Below are 20445 nucleotides of genomic sequence, written 5' to 3' on the forward strand. Positions count from 1 at the left end.
TTAACAAATCAACCAAGCAATTAACCAATCAACCAAGCAATTAACCAATCAACCAAGCAATTAACCAATCAACCAAGCAATTAACCAATCAACCAAGCAATTAACCAATCAACCAAGCAATTAACCAATCAACCAAACAATTAGCCAATCAACCAAGCAATTAACCAATCAACCAAGCAATTAAATAATCAACCAATACCTACCTGTTTGGTGATGAGGCGGTACTTCTGGAAGTCCTTGGGCCCCAGCTGGTCGTCACGGGTCAGCCTGGTCACCTTCACCTCAGGCCACTTGGACTTGACCAGTTGAGAGCAGAACCGCAGCAGCACCCCTGCCACGCCCTTCCCCCTTTCCTGGGGGGCCACACGTAACCCCTCCACCAGCATGGTCTCACCATCGTCAATCACACACACCGACTCCAGGGCAATCTGTTGAGGGAAGATGGGAGAAATGAAGAAGAGAGGGATAAAAGAGATGGGGAAGAAAGGAGAGGGGAAAAGAAAAACAAAGGGAGATTATGAACAACTGAATAAATACATTTTGTGAGTCATTTTCTTGTCATTTTTTCATGGTTGTTTCTAGGTAATAGAACTCTCAATGGTTCCAAAGTAGAACAGGTTCCTTAAGGACTCTTCTAACATGGATTCTATTTCTATGGTAACACCCGTGTAATGCTCTTGTCACTCCTTCTCACAACACTTTGCCCTGCTTGGGTGCAAAGCAGTAGTGTGGCGGCAGGTTGGTCTCGGACAGCCAGGTGATGTAGCAGATACTGGTAGCTTCTAATACAGCCCTTATAATGGCCTTATAAACATGCTATAACACATTTATAACACTCTTTAATAACCATTTTTCACCACTTTGACCTGCTTACGTGCCAGTATGACGGTGCGGTTGCGCTTGGACAGTCATGCTTGTTAGCGTTCATAACACTCTTATAACACCCATAATAGAACCCTTATACACATGCTATAACAGGTTTACACACTTTATAACCTTTTCTCACCACTTTGCCCTGCTTGCGGGCCAGTATGACAGTGCGGTTGGACTCGGATAGCCAGGCGGTGTAGCGGGTCGGTAGGTAGTCAAGCCCTCCGTAGATGTCTTGGCTTATGGCCATGATCTCATCAAAGTCCTCCTCCGTCGCCACGGTGAACTGCAGGCCTGTCTGGGGCGGAGTCTCGGGGAGCTGGGGGCGGGGCAGGCTGTTCTCAATCTTCATCCTTACAGCTGGGGGGAAGCAAGGGAGGAGGAGGGAGGAGAAGAGATTGATAGAGATGGGGTAGAGAGAGGATAGGAATGAGGGAGAGAGATCGATAGAGATAGGGAAGAGAGAGGATAGGAATGAGGGAGAGTAGATTGAGAGGGAGAGAGATTGATAGAGATGGGGTAGAGAGAGGATAGGAATAAGGGAGAGAGATCGATAGAGATGGGGAAGAGAGAGGATAGGAATGAGGGAGAGATTGATAGAGATGGGGAAGAGAGAGGATAGGAATGAGGGAGAGAGATGGGGAAGAGAGGGGATATGAATGAGGGAGAGATTGATAGAGATGGGGAAGAGAGAGGATAGGAATGAGGGAGAGAGATTGATAGAGATGTGGTAGAGCGAGGATAGGAATGAGGGAGAGATTGAGAGGGAGAGAGATTGATAGAGATGGGGAAGAGAGAGGATATGAATGATGGAGAGAGTAGATTGAGAGGGAGGGAGATTGATAGAGATGGAGAAGAGAGAGGATATGAATGAGGGAGAGAGTAGATTGAGAGGGAGAGAGATTGATAGAGATGTGGTAGAGAGAGGATAGGAATGATGGAGAGAGTAGATTGAGAGGGAGGGAGATTGATAGAGATGGAGAAGAGAGAGGATATGAATGAGGGAGAGAGTAGATTGAGAGGGAGAGAGATTGATAGAGATGGGGAAGAGAGGATAGGAATGAGGGAGAGAGATTGATAGAGATGGGGAAGAGAGAGGATAGGAATGAGGGGGAGAGTAGATTGAGAGGGAGAGAGATTGATAGAGATGGGGAAGAGAGAGGATAGGAATGAGGGGGAGAGTAGATTGAGAGGGAGAGAGATTGATAGAGATGGGGAAGAGAGAGGATAGGAATGAGGGAGAGAGTAGATTGAGAGGGGGAGAGATTGATAGAGATGGGGAAGAGAGAGGATAGGAATGAGGGAGAGAGATTGATAGAGATGGGGAAGAGAGAGGATAGGAATGAGGGAGAGAGTAGATTGAGAGGGGGAAGAGATTGATAGAGATGGAGAAGAGAGAGGATAGGAATGAGGGAGAGAGTAGATTGAGAGGGGGAAGAGATTGATAGAGATGGAGAAGAGAGAGGATAGGAATGAGGGAGAGAGTAGATTGAGACGGGGAGAGAGAGAAAGATAAAGGTAAAGAGAGTGGGACCAAGAGTAGGAGTATAAAGCAAATGGATTTGATTACACATCTGTTGCTGTACATGAGAATATGATCTCATTCAATTAATCTGGCAAAGAGTATATAGATTTGTCGTTTTATGCCTACAAATCTAGGATCTTAATTTGATTACCCTGATGCAGGAGATCTGTAATGCAGGAAATGTAAAACCTGTAGTGTTTTTTAGGTTTAAAAAGGCTTCTGAAGTTTGTCATTTTTTTGTAATTTTCCCTTCCAAAAAAGTCTATCAACCCCTACAAAAATATACATAAATTATAATCCACTTAGACGGCATTTACACAGGCAGCCCAATTCTGATCTTTTTCCACTAATTGGTATTTTGACCAATCGGATCAGCTCTTTTTCCCATAATTGGGAGAAAAAAAAAATCTGAATTGGGCTGCCTGTAATGGTTTTCCTCCTCTCAGTCTGAAGAGAAGAGGCGAGAAGTAGGGGAGGACCAATATGCGGTGTGATAAGTGTCCATGGTTGTTTATTAAACACATAAATTGAACACTCCATACAAAACAATAAACGTAACGTGAATAACGAGAACAGTACCGTGTGGTGTAAAACACCGACACGGAAACAACCACCCACCAAACAACAGTGAAACCCAGGCTACCTCAGTATGATTCTCAATCAGAGACAACTAACGACACCTGCCTCTGATTGAGAACCATACTAGGCCGAACACAGAAAAACAACCTAGACACACAAAACATAGAATGCCCACCCAACTCACGTCCTGACCAACTAAAACAAACAATTAACACAATAACTAGGGTAAGAACGTGACACTGCCTGTGTACGTGCAGACATAATAATTCACATTTTCTGTTTCTGCAAAATGATTTTTCTGCTGTAGCAAACTGTCTGAAATTAAGATCCTACATCTGTACTCATGATTTCTAGGTGTGGGTTGATGGTCACTTTATACTGAATGTTATGGATTATTCTCACATCTGTTAATAGTGATTTTATTTTTGACCTTTATTTAACTAGGCAAGTCAGAATACATTCTTATTCCAATGACAGCCTAGGAACAGTGCGTGAACTACCTTGTACAGGGGCAGAACAACAGATTTTCACCTTCTCAGCTCAGAGATTCGTCCAACTCTCTAACCACTAGACTACCTGCCGCATAATGTGGAGGTACAAGGACAGGGTACACACTGATTATACACTGCTGATAGTGTTGAATGTCATCAATACATTATGTCACCCATTTCAGGAAACTAGGCATATGTCACAGGTGACAAGAGCCATTTGAACACAATCTTTTTTAAATACATTTTTCTATGTGTTTTTTAGCATAAATGCCTTCTAGAACATGTGAACTTTCATGTGCCTAACTAACAAACTTGTATTCAATCTGTAAATTCAAATAAAATTGTTAAATTACGAGCCTAGCTGGTTTAGCCACAGAAAAAGTCAGCAACCTTCCCACTAAGCAAGATTGGCTGAGATAATGAGGGGGCTGGACATGCCGAAGGATGAGTTCAGATTGGTCTGCTATATAGCACGCTTCTGTCTAGTTGAGCTGGTCAGTACGTCTTGGTAATCCTGTATAATGCAGCTTTAAAAAAAATGTATTGTGTAATAAAACTGCATAAGTGTTGCTCTCCACTTTCTGGAGGAACGAGTTTTGAAATCAGTGGAATTCGAGTATGATAGCTAAGGAGATGGAGAAAACACCTGTCTCCGGATTACATCTTCAAACTAAGGGCAACCATGGCATCTGTGACAGGGAGAAGCATCCAACCATGATGTATACGGGTAAAATAGTCTAGCTAGCTGCATTTTCAGATATTACATGTTTATAATTTTGACAAAGTAATTTTCATTTAAAGTTAAAGTGTACTGTTAGCTAGCGAGCTGATGTTTGCTGACTGGCTCACTAGCTAACGTTACGTTTACAATGTTATTATTTGTATCTCAGAGCCTTGATTTGGTCTTATGTACTGTATAAATATTTGAAATTGTGTTTTCTTACATTGGATAAAAGCAGAGACACAGAGCTACAATGGGAAAGCAATTCTGATTTGAAAGTTGATGAACTTGTAACCTCACTTTTGAGAAAATGGCCTTTGAATGTTTTGGTACCTACTGGAGAGCTCTTCTTTGTCTACCCCCATTCAACATCGTTCACACCCTCTTTAGTTCAACCAATCTTTTTAAGGGTTGATGCGAGCGTTTTGTCCTAACAACAGCAGTCAAGCTCCCAAGCTAACTAGCTGACAGTTGTCGCAGTGACATTCTATTACAATGGACACTTGCATAGCGGAGTCTTTTGTTAAGATATGTAGCTAGCTAGCTGAACAATGAACCATAATCCCAACTCATGATGTTACTACCCTGCATGAATCTACAGGTAGCTAACCAACCAGGTTCAATGTTAGCTAGCTAACAGTTAGCTAGCTAACATTAGACTATAACTAGCCAAGCAAATAGCTCTGAGATAAGATCATACACGTAACGTTAGCTAGCTATCTAACAGTACACTTTAACTTGAAATGAAAAGACTTCATGTCAAAATTTGAAACTTGTAATATCTTGAAAATGTAGCTTACCTGGGGTCGGAAATCGGAGTAGATAGCCAGTGCGAATTTACCAGCTACGTCTATCAACAGTTGTCACAGTAACATTCTATTGAAATGGATACTTGCATAGTGGAGTCTTTTGATAAGACATGTAGCTAGGTAGCTTGCTAAACAATTAACCATAATCACAACTCATGACCTTACTACCCTGCGTGAATCTGCAGGTAGCTAACCAACCAGGTTCAATGTTACCTAGCTAACATTAGGCTATAACTAGCCAAGCAAAATGTATAACAGTGAAAACTCAGTGTGTCCTCTGTATCCAGTCTGGCATCAATCACACTCTTAGAAAAAAGGGTTCCTAAAGGGTTCTTCGGATGTCCTCGTAGGGTAACCATTTTTGGTTCCAGGGAGATCATTTTATGTTCCACATAGGTTCCATGTGGAACCCTCTGTGGAAAGGGTCCTACATGGAAATCAAAAGGGTTCTACCAGGAACCAAAAAGGTTCTACCTGGAACCAAAAAGGGTTGTTCAAATGGTTCTCCTATGGGTTCTAGATAGCACCTTTTTTCTCTAGGAATGTATACATTTTAACTATCACATCCTAGTGTTTTGACCACAGTGGGTCTTGGTCAGGAAAAACACAGACAACACAACCCTTAACCACACAGACAACAGGACTCCTAACCACACAGACAACAGGACCCCTCACCACACAGACAACACAACCCCTAACCACACAGACAACAGGACCCCCTAACCACACAGACAGCACGGACCCTAACCACACAGACGGCACTAGTGTAGTTTCTGGTCTGGTCATTGTCAGGATGCAGGGCCACTTTGCCTGTCCAGTTTGGCACCAGTTTGCATGTGGCACGGAATGAGGAGACTGGCATCTGTCCCCCTCCCACTCCTCTCTACCAACCCCCTACCCCCCTAATCCCTTTTGGTAACCTCTTTGGATTCCTCAGAAAACACAGTCTCGCTCGGAAAACAAACACATTTCTCCAGGCTTTTGAAAAAAAGGTGGCGAGACGGGCGGAGGGCTCAGGTCGTTGGAATGTGATTCCAGAAAGGTGCAGAGAAGCTTGGGCAGTTAAAGACTGTTTGTATGTGTGTGTGGGTGTGTCTCTGTCCATGTGTGTGTCTCTGTCTCCGTCTGTGTGTTCTCAGCCCCATGCATGGACAGTCAGCGTTAGTTGGCCCCAGGGGGAATGAGGCTTCTAGCTGACGCGGTGAAGCAGGGCCGGACATTTCTGATAATCTGTCGATGGGAGATGTGAGTCTGGAGAAGGGGCGGCGGGGAGGGAGGGGGAGAGGGGGAGGGAGGAGGGGAGGGAGGGAGGGGGGAGGGAGGGGAGGGGGAGGGAGGGAGGGAGGGAGGGAGGGAGGGAGGGGGGAGGGAGGGAGGGAGGGAGGGAGGGAGGCCGGACGCCTGCATGAGACAGAGAAAACACTGTCTCGCCCCACCAGATCCCAACTCTCTCTCTCTCTCTCCCTTTCTCTCTGGTACTTTTCCATCAACTGGCATGCACAGACATGGTGCCGTCAACAATGTGTATAAACCCAGGATGACTGAATTGAAGCCACTGTGCAGCCATCTTGGTACTCCTCAATTGTAAAAAAAAAAAAGATGTGTTGGAAGCTATAGAAAGGCTTTTATTAATATCTAGATTTGTTTATTCTATTACAGACACCTTAATGCATACTTTTACATTATTACATTATATTATGTAAGATAAACGTAAAAAATATATATACAGTGCATTCGGAAAGTATTCAGACAGCTTGACTATCCACATTTTGTTACGTTACAGCCTTACATTAAAATTTATTAAATTGTATTTTTTTCCTCATCAATCTACATACAATGACAAAGAAAAAACAGGTTTTTCGATTTTTTTTACAAATGTATAAAAATTAAAAACTGAAATATCACATTTACATGAGTATTCAGACCCTTTACTCAGTATTTTGTTGAAGCACCTTTGGCAGAGTTTACAGCCTCAAGTCTTCTTGGGTATGACGCTACAAGCTTGGCACATCTGTATTTGGGGAGTTTCTCCCAACCTTCTCTGCAGATCCTCTCAAGCTACACTACTGGTCAAAAGTCTTAGAACACCAACTCATTCAAGGGTTTTTCTTCATTTTTACTATTTTCTACATTGTAGAATAATAGTGAAGACATCAAAACTATGAAATAACACATGGAATCATGTAGTAACCAAAAAGTGTTCAACAAATCAAAATATATTTTATATTTGAGATTCTTCAAATAGCCACCATTCTCTCAACTAGCTTCACCTGGAATGCTTTTCCAACAGTCTTGAAGAAGTTCCCACATATGATGAGCTCTTGTTAGCTGATTTACCTTAACTCTGCGGTCCGACTCATACCAAACCATCTCAATTTGGTTGAGGTCAGGGGATTGTGGAGGCAAAGACAATGACACGGCGATTAGAACCAAAAATCTTAAATTTGGACTCCAGACCAAAGGACACATTTCCACCGGTCTAATGTCCATTGCTTGTGTTTCTTGACCCAAACAATTATCTTCTTCTTATTGGTGTCCTTTTGTAGTGGTTTCTTTGCAGAAATTTGGCTTGATTCACACAGCCTCCTCTGAATAGTTGATGCTGAGATGTGTCTGTTACTCCATGAAGAATGTATTTGGGCTGCAATTTCTGAGGCTGGTAACTCTAATGAACTTATTCTCTGCAGCATAGGTAACTCTGGGTCTTCCATTCCTGTGGGGGTCCTCATGAGAGTCAGTTTCATTATATCGCTTGATGGTTTTTGCGGCTGCACTTGAAGAAACTTTAAAAGATCTTGAAATGTTCGGGATTAACTGACCTTCATGTCTTAAAATAATGATGGACTGTCGTTTCTCTTTGCTTATTTGACATGTTCTTGCCATGATATGGACTGGTCACAACACAACTGAATGGCTCAAATGCATTCAGGAAATATATTCCAGAAATGAACTTTTAAGAAGGCACTCCTGTTAATTTAAATGCATTGTGGTCCTTCTGTGGCTCAGTTGGTAGAGCATGGCGCTTGTAACGCCAGGGTAGTGGGTTCGATTCCCGGGACCACCCATACGTAGAATGTATGCACACATGACTGTAAGTCGCTTTGGATAAAAGCGTCAGCTAAATGGCATATATTATATTATTATTATTCATTCCAGGTGACTACCTCATGAAGCTGGTTGAGAAAATGCTAAGAGTGTTCAAAGCTGTGTCGTGGAAATTCTAATCTGTAATGAGGAGAAACAAGGTCAATCACCAATCAGGATATTACTTTATTTAAAATGTATTCATAAGGAAAGCATAGAGCAATTGCTTCTATAATGATGAGGCTTGTGGGCTCAACACTTCCAAGTGTTGTGACGAGTACCTCTGACATAGGAAGAATACAAATATATTTTATAGAAAAGATACGCCCTTTTAATCTTCATTACAAACAACAGATGTATGGAATGGGTCACAAGGTAAAACTTGATATATGAGAAAGGAGTATCCCGCAGCCAGATAGCATTTGCTATGAACACTGTTCTAATTTTTCAGTTTGGCCCCTAAGACGTGGCTCCGATCTCGTTCCTGGTACTTCATAGCACAGAAACACCAACTCATTCTATGGCATAGATCGATTGTCAACTCCAGATACTCCCATCTCAAGTAAAACCTCTTCTTGACCACACACCTGGACAAGCTCACTGAGGGGAGTGAGCCTCTAGGTCATACACTACACCAGGATAGGTGCAACATCAGAGATGACATACAATGGTTCCAGACACACACATCTTTTCTTAGACATTATCTACTCCAAGGCCAAAGGAGAGAGTGACAAGCACACAGACATTGTGGAGACAAGTAATTGGTTTCCCATTAATCACACCATCCCTTCACATGGTATAGAATAGGTAAAGACACATTCACATGGTTTAGAATAGGTAAAGACACATTCACATGGTTTAGAATAGGTAAAGACACATTCACATGGTTTAGAATAGGTAAAGACACATTCACATGGTTTAGAATAGGTAAAGACACATTCACATGGTATAGAATAGGTAAAGACACATCCACATGGTATAGAATAGGTAAAGACACATTCACATGGTATAGAATAGGTAAATACACATTCACATGGTTTAGAATAGGTAAAGACACATTCACATGGTTTAGAATAGGTAAAGACACATTCACATGGTTTAGAATAGGTAAAGACACATTCACATGGTTTAGAATAGGTAAAGACACATTCACATGGTTTAGAATAGGTAAAGACACATTCACATGGTTTAGAATAGGTAAAGACACATTCACATGGTTTAGAATAGGTAAAGACACATTCACATGGTTTAGAATAGGTAAAGACACATTCACATGGTTTAGAATAGGTAAAGACACATTCACATGGTTTAGAATAGGTAAAGACACATTCACATGGTTTAGAATAGGTAAAGACACATTCACATGGTTTAGAATAGGTAAAGACACATTCACATGGTTTAGAATAGGTAAAGACACATTCACATGGTTTAGAATAGGTAAAGACACATTCACATGGTTTAGAATAGGTAAAGACACATTCACATGGTTTAGAATAGGTAAAGACACGTTCACATGGTTTAGAATAGGTAAAGACACATTCACATGGTTTAGAATAGGTAAAGACACATTCACATGGTTTAGAATAGGTAAAGACACATTCACATGGTTTAGAATAGGTAGAGACACGTTCACATGTTTAGAATAGGTAAATACACATTCACATGGTTTAGAATAGGTAAAGACACATTCACATGGTTTAGAATAGGTAAAGACACATTCACATGGTTTAGAATAGGTAGAGACACGTTCACATGTTTAGAATAGGTAAAGACACATTCACATGGTTTAGAATAGGTAAATACACATTCACATGGTTTAGAATAGGTAAAGACACGTTCACATGGTTTAGAATAGGTAAAGACACATTCACATGGTTTAGAATAGGTAAAGACACATTCACATGGTTTAGAATAGGTAAAGACACATTCACATGGTTTAGAATAGGTAAAGACACATTCACATGGTTTAGAATAGGTAGAGACACGTTCACATGGTTTAGAATAGGTAAAGACACATTCACATGGTTTAGAATAGGTAAAGACACATTCACATGGTTTAGAATAGGTAAAGACACGTTCACATGGTTTAGAATAGGTAAAGACACGTTCACATGGTTTAGAATAGGTAAAGACACATTCACATGGTTTAGAATAGGTAAAGACACGTTCACATGGTTTAGAATAGGTAAAGACACGTTCACATGGTTTAGAATAGGTAAAGACACATTCACATGGTTTAGAATAGGTAAAGACACATTCACATGGTTTAGAATAGGTAGAGACACGTTCACATGTTTAGAATAGGTAAATACACATTCACATGGTTTAGAATAGGTAAAGACACATTCACATGGTTTAGAATAGGTAAAGACACATTCACATGGTTTAGAATAGGTAGAGACACGTTCACATGTTTAGAATAGGTAAAGACACATTCACATGGTTTAGAATAGGTAAAGACACATTCACATGGTTTAGAATAGGTAGAGACACGTTCACATGTTTAGAATAGGTAAAGACACATTCACATGGTTTAGAATAGGTAGAGACACATTCACATGGTTTAGAATAGGTAAAGACACATTCACATGGTTTAGAATAGGTAAAGACACATTCACATGGTTTAGAATAGGTAAAGACACATTCACATGGTTTAGAATAGGTAAAGACACATTCACATGGTTTAGAATAGGTAAAGACACATTCACATGGTTTAGAATAGGTAAAGACACATTCACATGGTTTAGAATAGGTAAAGACACATTCACATATCAAAAGAATGTTCCCTCCTGTCCTCTTCTCTTTCTGATATTCTGCATAGCAACAGAGACATGTGAAAGACAAGCCTGACCTCTCCCCTCTCTGGGCCCCAGGTGACTGGGCCCCAGGTGACTGAGCCCCAACTGAGGGAGGAAGTGCAACTGCCAACACCAGAGTCCGAAGGAATACATTTTAATTACAAGCATATCATATAAGCATATTATGCAGGTAAGACATCTTAATTATCTATGTTACCTAACTAATTCTGATTCTTCTGCCACAGCTGTCATCAAGTCAAAGGGTGGCTATTTGAAGAATCTCAAATATAAAATATATTTAGATTTGTTTAACACTTTATTTTGTTACTACATGATTCCATATGTGTTATTTCATAGTTTTAATGTATTCACTATTCTTCTACAATGTAGAAAATAATAAAAAAAATAATAAAAAAACCCTTGAATAATTTGGTGTTGTAAAACTTTTGACCGGGACTGTATGTCAGGTTGGATGGGGAGCGCCACAGCACAACTATTTTCAGGTTTTTCATTTTTAATACATTTGAAAACATTTTTAAAAACCTGTTTTTGCTTATTCATTATGGGATATTGTGTGTACATTGATGTTTAAAAAAAATCCATTTTAAAATAAGGCTGTAACGTAACAAAATGTGGAAAAAGGGAAAGGGTCTGAATACTTTCTGAATGCACTGTACACACACACACACACACACACACACACACACACACACACACACACACACACACACACACACACACACACACACACACACACACACAACACACACACACACACAGGGTTCTTTGAGGATCTCCATGGTTCCGTGAGGAACTCTAGGGTTCTTTGAGGATCTCCATGGTTCCTTGAGGAACTCCAAGGTTCTTTGAGGATCTCCATGGTTCCTTGAGGAACTCCAGGGTTCTTTGAGGATCTCCAGGGGTTCCTTGAGGAACTCCAGGGTTCTTTGAGGATCTCCATGGTTCCTTGAGGAACTCCAGGGTTCTTTGTGGAACTCCAGGGGTTCCTTGAGGAACTCCAGGGTCTTTGAGGAACTCCAGGGTTCCTTGAGGAACCACTAATTCTAAGAGTGTGGAGAGTGAAAGTAATTTCTGCAAATCTTCCGTTTGTCATAGTATCAGTGTTAAAGATAGGGGTTGAAGGTCTATTGGTAACAGGAGATATGGATGCGTCAAACTCAAACAACCATTCCCTATTGAAACATACAGTAAATGATGTCCTTTAACAACATTGGACGGTAGGCAGGCAAAGTAGTGTACAAAGAGGCACTGAGTGATATGCTCAAACCACATACTGTACAATGTAATATAGTACATATCATATAATGTAATATAATACAGAACAGAATATAATCTGCCCTCAAATTTTTCTCTCTTCCTTTGAAACAGCAGTAAAACAGACTAGTAGTCACATGATGTCAACAGAGGAGGACAGCAAAGAGGAGGATTTAGGCTATACAGTGCTGATGTCACACTCTTGTGGTGCTCTGACTACACACACACACACACACACACACACACACACACACACACACACACACACACACACACACACACACACACACACACACACACACACACACACACACACACACACACACACACACACACACACACACACACACACACACACACACACACTGCTGTCCTGTAATAAACACAGAGGACTTGACAGAGATTAGAACACTACTGTACGTCATCCCTTTACGTAATTGAAGGGACACGGCGACAGATGTGTCAAGGTTTGAAATAGATGTCTGCATCCCAATTATTCCCTATTTAGTGCACTACTTTTGACCAGGACCCATAGGCTCTGGACAAAAGTAGTGTGTGATATATACTACCATTCAAGAGTTTGGGGTCACTTAGAAATGTTCTTGTTTTTGAAAGAAAAGCAAATTTTTTTGTCCATTAAAATAACATCAAATTGATCAGAAATACAGTGTAGACATTGTTAATGTTGTAAATGTCTTTTGTAGCTGGAAACGGCTGATGTTTAATGGAATATCTACATACGCGTACAGAGACGTACAGAGGCCCATTATCAGCAACCATCACTCCTGTGTTCCAATGGCACGTTGTGTTAGCTAATCCAAGTTTATAATTTAAAAAAGCTAATTGATCATTAGAAACCCCTTTTGCAATAATGTTAGCACAGCTTGAAAACTGTTGTACTGATTAAAGAAGCAATAAAACTGGCCTTCTTTAGACTAGTTGAGTCTCTGGTGCATCAGCATTTGTGGGTTCGATTACAGGCTCAAAATGGCCAGAAACAAATAACTTTCTTCTGAAACTCTTCAGTCTATTCTTGTTCTGAGAAATTATGGCTATTCCATGCAAGAAATTGCCAAGAAACAGAAGATTTCGTACAACGCTGTGTACTACTACCTTCACAGAACAGCACAAACTGGCCCTAACCAGAATAGAAAGAGGAGTGGGAGGCCCCGGTGCACAACTGAGCAAGAGGACAAGTACATTAGAGTGTCTAGTTTGAGAAACAGATGCTTCACAAGTCCTCAACTGGCAGCTTCATTAAATAGTACTCGCACAACACCAGTCTCAATGTCAACATTGAAGAGGCGACTCCGGGATGCTGGCCTTCTAGGCAGAGTTGCAAAGAAAAAGCCATATCTCAGACTGGCCAATAAAAAGAAAAGATTAAGATGGGCAAAAGACAGACACTGGACAGAGGAACTCTGCCTAGAAGGCCAGCACCTCGGAGACGCCTCTTCACTGTTGACGTTGAGACGCAGATGATGTTTCCGTGGAAATGTAGAAGTTCTCTAGGCATTAATCAAAAATAATACTGTACAGTAGTCATCTCTGTAACTGTGCCTGTTGGCCTCAGGCCAAGTTATTATGAGTTTTAGAACTCTTAGAATGCCGGAACCCAAAACAAAACAAAGAGGAGTATTCAATCATTCAATGAGTCTGACCTCAGTATTCTATGCTATTGCAGTCCAATATCAAAACAACAACCTGTCCTATAACTCAGGCGCAATTATGTGTGTGGCAAATCAAACAAAACATGTTTAGTCGCCACATGCTTCGTAAACAACAGGTGTGAACTAACAGTGAAACGCTTACTTACTGGCCCTTTCTAACAATGCAAAGAGAAAAAAAATAGAGAAATAATAGAAAAGTAAAACAAGAACAAAACTAGTAATATATACATGATAACTGGGCTATATACAAGGGGTACCAGTACCAAGTCAATGTTTTTTTATTTCACCTTTATTTAACCAGGTAGGCTAGTTGAGAACAAGTTCTCATTTGCAACTGCGACATGGCCAAGACAAAGCATAGCAGTTGGACAAATACAACAACACAGAGTTACACATGGAATAAACATTCATACAGTCAATAATAAAACAAAAAGTCTATATACAGTGAGTGCAAATTAGGTAAGATAAGGGAGCTAAGGCAATAAATAGGCCATGGTGGCGAAGTAATTACAATATAGCATTTAAACACTGGAATGGTAGATGTGCAGAAGATGAATGTGCAAGTAGAGATACTGGGGTGGAAAGGAGCAAGATAAATAAATAAATACAGTATGGGGATGAGGTAGTTGGATGGGCTGTTTACAGATTGGCTATGTACAGGTGCAGTGATCTGTGAGCTGCTCTGACAGCTGGTGCTTAAATCTAGTGAGGGAAATATGAGTCTCCAGCTTCAGTGAATTTTGCAGTTCATTCCAATCATTGGCAGCAGAGAACTGGAAGGAAAGGCGGCCAAATGAGGAATTGGCTTTGGGGGTGACCAGTGAGATTCACTTGTTGTTGATTCTTCACAAAAAAATACAGTTTTATATCTTTATGTTTGAAGCCTGGAATGTGGCAAAAGTTCGCAAAGTTCAAGGGGGCCGAATACTTTCGCAAGGCACTGTATACTGCTACATTAAAAAAAAAAGCTATTTTCACTTTGTCATTATGGTGTTGTCACGACGTTGCCCTCTTTGGGTGTGGCGAGCCCCATCCCCCTCTCCCTGCCTCCCCCTTTCCTCCTTCAACTAGGCTGCTGTGGTCAGAGAGACATCGTAAATTCCCGAGGATCTCCTCATGGACACACAGTATAGAGACAGTAAATTTTCATAGAGAACAGGGGAATTTCTTCCACCTCACAGAACTCGAGGTCTAAACAAATTTCATGATCCGGAGAAAGTATAGAAGATCAGTGAAGAATCCAGCAGCGAACTGGTCCGTTTGTTACAACTTGGGGAAGCTCATGGGAGACGGTGTGGCCACATTACCGTAACGCTGTTTATATAATAGCCTCAGATATGAGGTTTACATCTAATTGTTGTATAAGATGAATGAGTGAGTATGATACTGTTTACACAATTTTACAATGTGATTTTGGACTGTTTAATGAAGGAAAACTCAAAAAGGGGATTGGAGTTAACTAAATCAGAGGACCGCCCCTGAGCCCAGTTAGGGTCAGGCATCCTGGGACAGCCCTTTTCTGCAATTCCGAATAATACCCAACTTTGAGAAATTATCACCAGACCATGTTTTTTCCATTAGGAGGGGACAAAGGTTGCAGGCCATTGCTGAATCTTTTAACCATACCACGTGGTTAAACTCTTAGACTATCAATACCGACAGAATAAGAACAAGTCTTTGATATTAATTACTAGTCTGCAGCTAGGAATTCGGTATCATTAAACGCGAAGAACGACAACCGCCGAAACATCCATTCTATAACGGAACAAATTAATTTCACTCTGAACTATCCCCTCTAACCACAACACAGAGAGAGAGAGAGAGAGAGAGAGAGAGAGAGAGAGAGAGAGAGAGAGAGAGAGAGAGAGAGAGAGAGAGAGAGAGAGAGAGAGAGAGAGAGAGAGAGAGAGAGAGAGAAATGGACAATTCTACTAAAGAAACAAACTTTTCACCAGCGATCAAGAAGACACACTGAGCGTAAATATATATATTGATTGCAATTGTTCCCGGATGAGTGAGTGTTCATGTGCAAAGGATTAGTATTTCAATTGTTGTAATTATCACTTTGTAGTGACTTCTTAGTCGACCCCCACCTCCCCTTTTGTCTAACAAGCCGCCATGCCGGTTTAGCCCACCAGGGCACATTCTCCTATCATTCTTGTAACCACATTTACTGTTTGTTTATTCATTTCTGTTAATTACTTAGTTAGTAATAAATAAATGATTTAAGACAATTGATGTATGGATGACTCATAGTGAAGACGGGGTTCGTGCAGATAACCAACCATTTACAACGTTTGGAATGAGACTAACGTGAGGCAAAGCAAATAATTCATTAATTCAAAGACTAATTGATCAGATAAAATATCTGAAAAGTTATTTTAGGAAATTATAACTTTGTAATCTGAATATTTCTCTTGGTGCCCGACTTCCTAGTTACTGTAATTGATGGACTATTAAGCGCACCTGAATATAAACCGCACCCACTGAATTATAAAAAAATATGTATTTTGTACATAAATAAGCCGCACATGTCTATAAGCCGCAGGTGCCTACCGGTACATTGAAACAAATTAACTTTACACAGCCTTTAAACGAAACACGGCTTGTAACAAAAATTAAAACAGTAGCCTACCAAGAAAGGCATTGGTCACTATCTTCCTCCTCCTGTGCACTGAAACCACTGAAGTCATCTCCTTCGGTGTCGGAGTTGAATAGCCTCAGAATTGCTTCATCCGATGTTGGATCGTTTTCATTGTCGTTCTCGTCACATTCATCCGGAGGCAAATACCCCGCTGAGCTCATGCTGCCCCTTCAACACGCAGCAGTCCAGCCTTTCGAAACCCGTTGATGATAGTGGATTTTTGACCATAAGATGCTCTTCGCCTGAGGCCCGTTTTAGTGAAGGATTTCTCCCCACTTGTCATCCAAGCCTCCCACTGAACAAGGAGCGTCACCTTAAATGCACAATTTACACTGATGTCGAGTGGCTGCAAATACTTTGGGCCATCTGCTTTTCTTCCCTCGGAAAGCTTTTGTTGTCTTTTTGCACTGAGTCAGTTCCTCACGCTGCTGTTTCCAACGTCTTATCATCGACTCATTAAGGCCAAGCTCCCGTGCAGCAGCTCTATTTCCTTTTCCAACAGCCAGATCGATCGCCTTCAACTTGAAAGCTGCATCATATGCATTTCTCCGTGTCTTTGCCATGATGAGGGTGACAAAATTACTACCGTAATCAAAATGATGGGAAGTTTGAGTGTGCTCGATTTACATTATGTGACGGCGCTCAGTTTTTTGACGGCATGAATCTTGTGAAAGCGGGAAAAATCCATAAATTAGCCGCATCATTGTATAAACCGCGAGGTTCAAAGTGTTGGAATAAAGTAGCGGCTTATAGTCCGGAAATTAAGGTAATTAGTTACATGATTAATGACCGCGGAATACTAATTATAGAGAATCTTTGATAAAAACTATAAGTCTTCAATTTAATGATAGCAAAGACATGACAGTGGATTGTGTGTAGATTGATGAGGAAACAAACTAATTTAATCCATTTTAGAATAAGGCTGTAACGTAACAAAATGTGGAAAAAGGGAAGTGGTCTGAATACTTTCTGAATGCACTGCACACATCAGTGGTTACATTTAACCACTGATCTAAGGTGTATAGGCCTATGACTACTGCAACTACGATTTGAAAAAGTCACAAAGAAAAGGCACTTTCTTGCCTTACTGCACAAAAGCTGGGCATGATTCACAACCGATAGGCTGATATTGTCACCCACCCATCAGACTATTCTTGATTTTATTTTGTCTTTATCATGCACCTGCCTCGAAACAGGGGCAGGGGGTGGAAAAATGTCCGCACTTAAATAGCGAATGGAGGACGCTGTTTCCTGTGTTTCATGTTCATGCCAGACAGGTAGGCTATACTCCTGTTGTAAAGAGAAGAAATGTGCCTAATATTAGGAGAGTTGATCAATAAATATAGTAGGCATAGCCTATAGAAAGCTGATGGGATCCTCCTTATTATTATTATTATTTTTTAATAGAGGCCATCACTCTGTTTTCTCACGCAATTGCATAGCCTATAGAAATTTTGCGCAACATCAGCTCATGGGCTTTCATGAAGTGTTCGATTAGATTTCCCATCACATTTGCATTGATGGTTCCAGGCAGTTAGCAAGTTTGGTAGGCTACTAATGACCAGCAGCAGCATCAGAGTTTGGAGAAGCCTAGTTACCGTGACTAAACATTCGCATGGAATTTGACTGCCTTCATGACTCGTGACCGCCAGGGTGGCTGTAATACGGACACTGTAACAGCCCCAACCATACCAGTCGTGGGTGAACAGGGAGTACAGGAGGGGATTAAGCCGTATCCATGAGGGGCCCCCATGTTGAGGGTCAGCGTGGTGGATGTGTTGTTGCCTACCTTCACCACCTTAGTGCGTCACATCTGGAAGTCCAGGACCTAGTTGCAGGTATTCAGTCCCAGGGTCCTGAACTTAGTGATGAGCTTGGAGGTCACTATGGTGTTGAAAGCTGAACTGTAGTCAATTAACAGCATTCTCACCTAGGTGTTCCTTTTGTCCAGGTGGGAAAGGGCAGGTTGGAGTGCAAAAGAGATTGCGTCATCTGTGGATCTATTGGAGCGATATGTGAATTGAAGTGGATCCAAGGTGTCTGGGATGATGGTGTTGATGTGAGCCATGACCAGCCTTTCAAAACATTTAATGGCTACAGATGTGAGTGCTACGGGGCGATAGTCATTAGGCAGGTTACCATGGCATTCTTGGGCTGCTTCAAACATGTTGGTATTACAGACTTGGTCAGGGACAGTTTGAAAATGTTAGTGAAGACACGTGAGTGTTTGGTTTATTCGGATCCCCATTCGATTCTTTCCGAAGCAGCAGCGATAGACACGGAGAGTCACACACATTAAAAATACAACGCTAATAATAATAATAATAATTGTACTGTGTCTGTGTGTCTCCTCACAGTCCTCATGGAATGTTCTTTAATGTTTTTTTAACCTATTACACTGAACAGAAATATAAATGCAACATGCAACAATTTCAAAGATTTTCCTGAGTGACAGTTCACAGAAGGAAATCAGCCAACTGAAAAAAATTCATGAGACAATTCTCTCCCTTCTCATGTAAACAGGACGGACCAATCAACATGATCTACAAGGAGATTACAGTGAATTTCCATATACTAAACATCAGTCCTGATTCCTGAATTAGGCTACACTGAAGAATCTGGCATTTAAATAAATCTCTCTTCCTCGTTTGCTGCAGTGCCCCCCCCCCCCTGTCTCTCTCACTCTTTCTCTTTCTCCCTCCTTCCCACCCTCTCTCCCTCCTTCCCTCCCTCTCTCTCTCTCTCTCTCTCTCTCTCTCTCTCTCTCTCTCTCTCTCTCTCTCTCTCTCTCTCTCTCTCTCTCTCTCTCTCTCTCTCCCTCCCTCCCTCCCTCCCTCCCTCCCTCACTACCTCCATATCTAGTCCATGTGTTCATGCTTGTGTGTTTACATAACTCCCTGTGGTAAAATCCCATGACATATTTATACACTTGTCCTCTTGATTTCACCTGTGCAGTATTTCACTCCTATAGCTGCTGATCTGAGCTCAGTTTTGGCTTCCCCCTTCTAATGGTTAAGGTTAGTATTGGGGGTGCACTGATCCTAGATCTGTTCTTTTGGCAACTTGTACCCGGAGCTCTCATTCGTATAATGGTTAATCAGTCGGAGTTAGATCATTTCTCCGCTAGAGAATATCACACACGTTATGGGACATCGCATTTAACTGTCATCAATATGTGGCCTAGTTTTAGACCTTTTTGAGGGCATCATCATCAAACACGAGTGTAGTAAATCTCACTCTCTTTCTACCTATTTTTACTGTATTTTTCTATCTGTAGCTCTCTCTCTCTCTCTCTCTCTCTCTCTCTCTCTCTCTCTCTCTCTCTCTCTCTCTCTCTCTCTCTCTCTCTCTCTCTCTCTCTCTCTTATCCTATCATTATGTTTTTGTCCCAATCCCAAACTTACTATCCTGATATCTGGCATAATTTCAAGACTCATTTCCCCCTCTATGTCTATATCTGAGTATTAAGGGCGATTACGAAAACAATAACCTTGGTTTAGGTTAGGAAACTTCAAAAAGAAGAAATATAGATGTACATCATACTAGAGCTGCACTGGACCAAGCAAACACTAACACACAAACATAACCATAAACAAAACAGACACCCATTTAATGAGCTGGGATTTGGGAGTGGGGGCGATGGGATGGGATTGGGAGTGGGGGCGATGGGATGGGATTGGGGGTGGGGGCGATGGGATGGGATTTGGGAGTGGGGGTGATGGGATTTGGGAGTGGGGGTGATGGGATGTGATTGGGGGTGGGGGTGATGGGATTTGAGAGTGGGGGTGATGGGATGTGATTGGGAGTGGGGGTGGGGGGGGGAAGAGAGTGAAACAAAACGTTACAAGTGCGTACACCTTTTATTCTTATCATTATGTAAATAAATAAAAAACTCTTATAAAACAGATATGAAAGTAACAATCCTATTCTTATCCAGGTGTGAATGATGAAGGCATGAGTCTGTCTCCCTAGAGGTCCA

The 20445-nt window shown here is 41.3% G+C and overlaps 1 protein-coding gene across 3 annotated transcripts in view; it reads right to left on the reverse strand.

Annotated features, from left to right (window-relative positions):
* Nucleotides 1-20445, reverse strand: part of LOC118376545 (histidine N-acetyltransferase-like) — a 36669-nt gene that overhangs the window by 11439 nt on the left and 4785 nt on the right. For all 3 annotated transcript variants that reach the window (XM_052497569.1, XM_052497568.1, XM_052497567.1), the window contains exons 2-3: nucleotides 1007-1230; nucleotides 204-428 (exon numbers count right to left, since the gene is read on the reverse strand). In XM_052497569.1, the coding sequence (XP_052353529.1) occupies nucleotides 204-428; nucleotides 1007-1222 (441 nt within the window). In that variant the 5' untranslated portion in view covers nucleotides 1223-1230. The remainder of the gene's footprint in view (nucleotides 1-203; nucleotides 429-1006; nucleotides 1231-20445) is intronic.

The sequence above is a fragment of the Oncorhynchus keta genome, chromosome 35 (genome assembly GCF_023373465.1).
Source record: "Oncorhynchus keta strain PuntledgeMale-10-30-2019 chromosome 35, Oket_V2, whole genome shotgun sequence".
Lineage (NCBI taxonomy): Eukaryota > Metazoa > Chordata > Actinopteri > Salmoniformes > Salmonidae > Oncorhynchus > Oncorhynchus keta.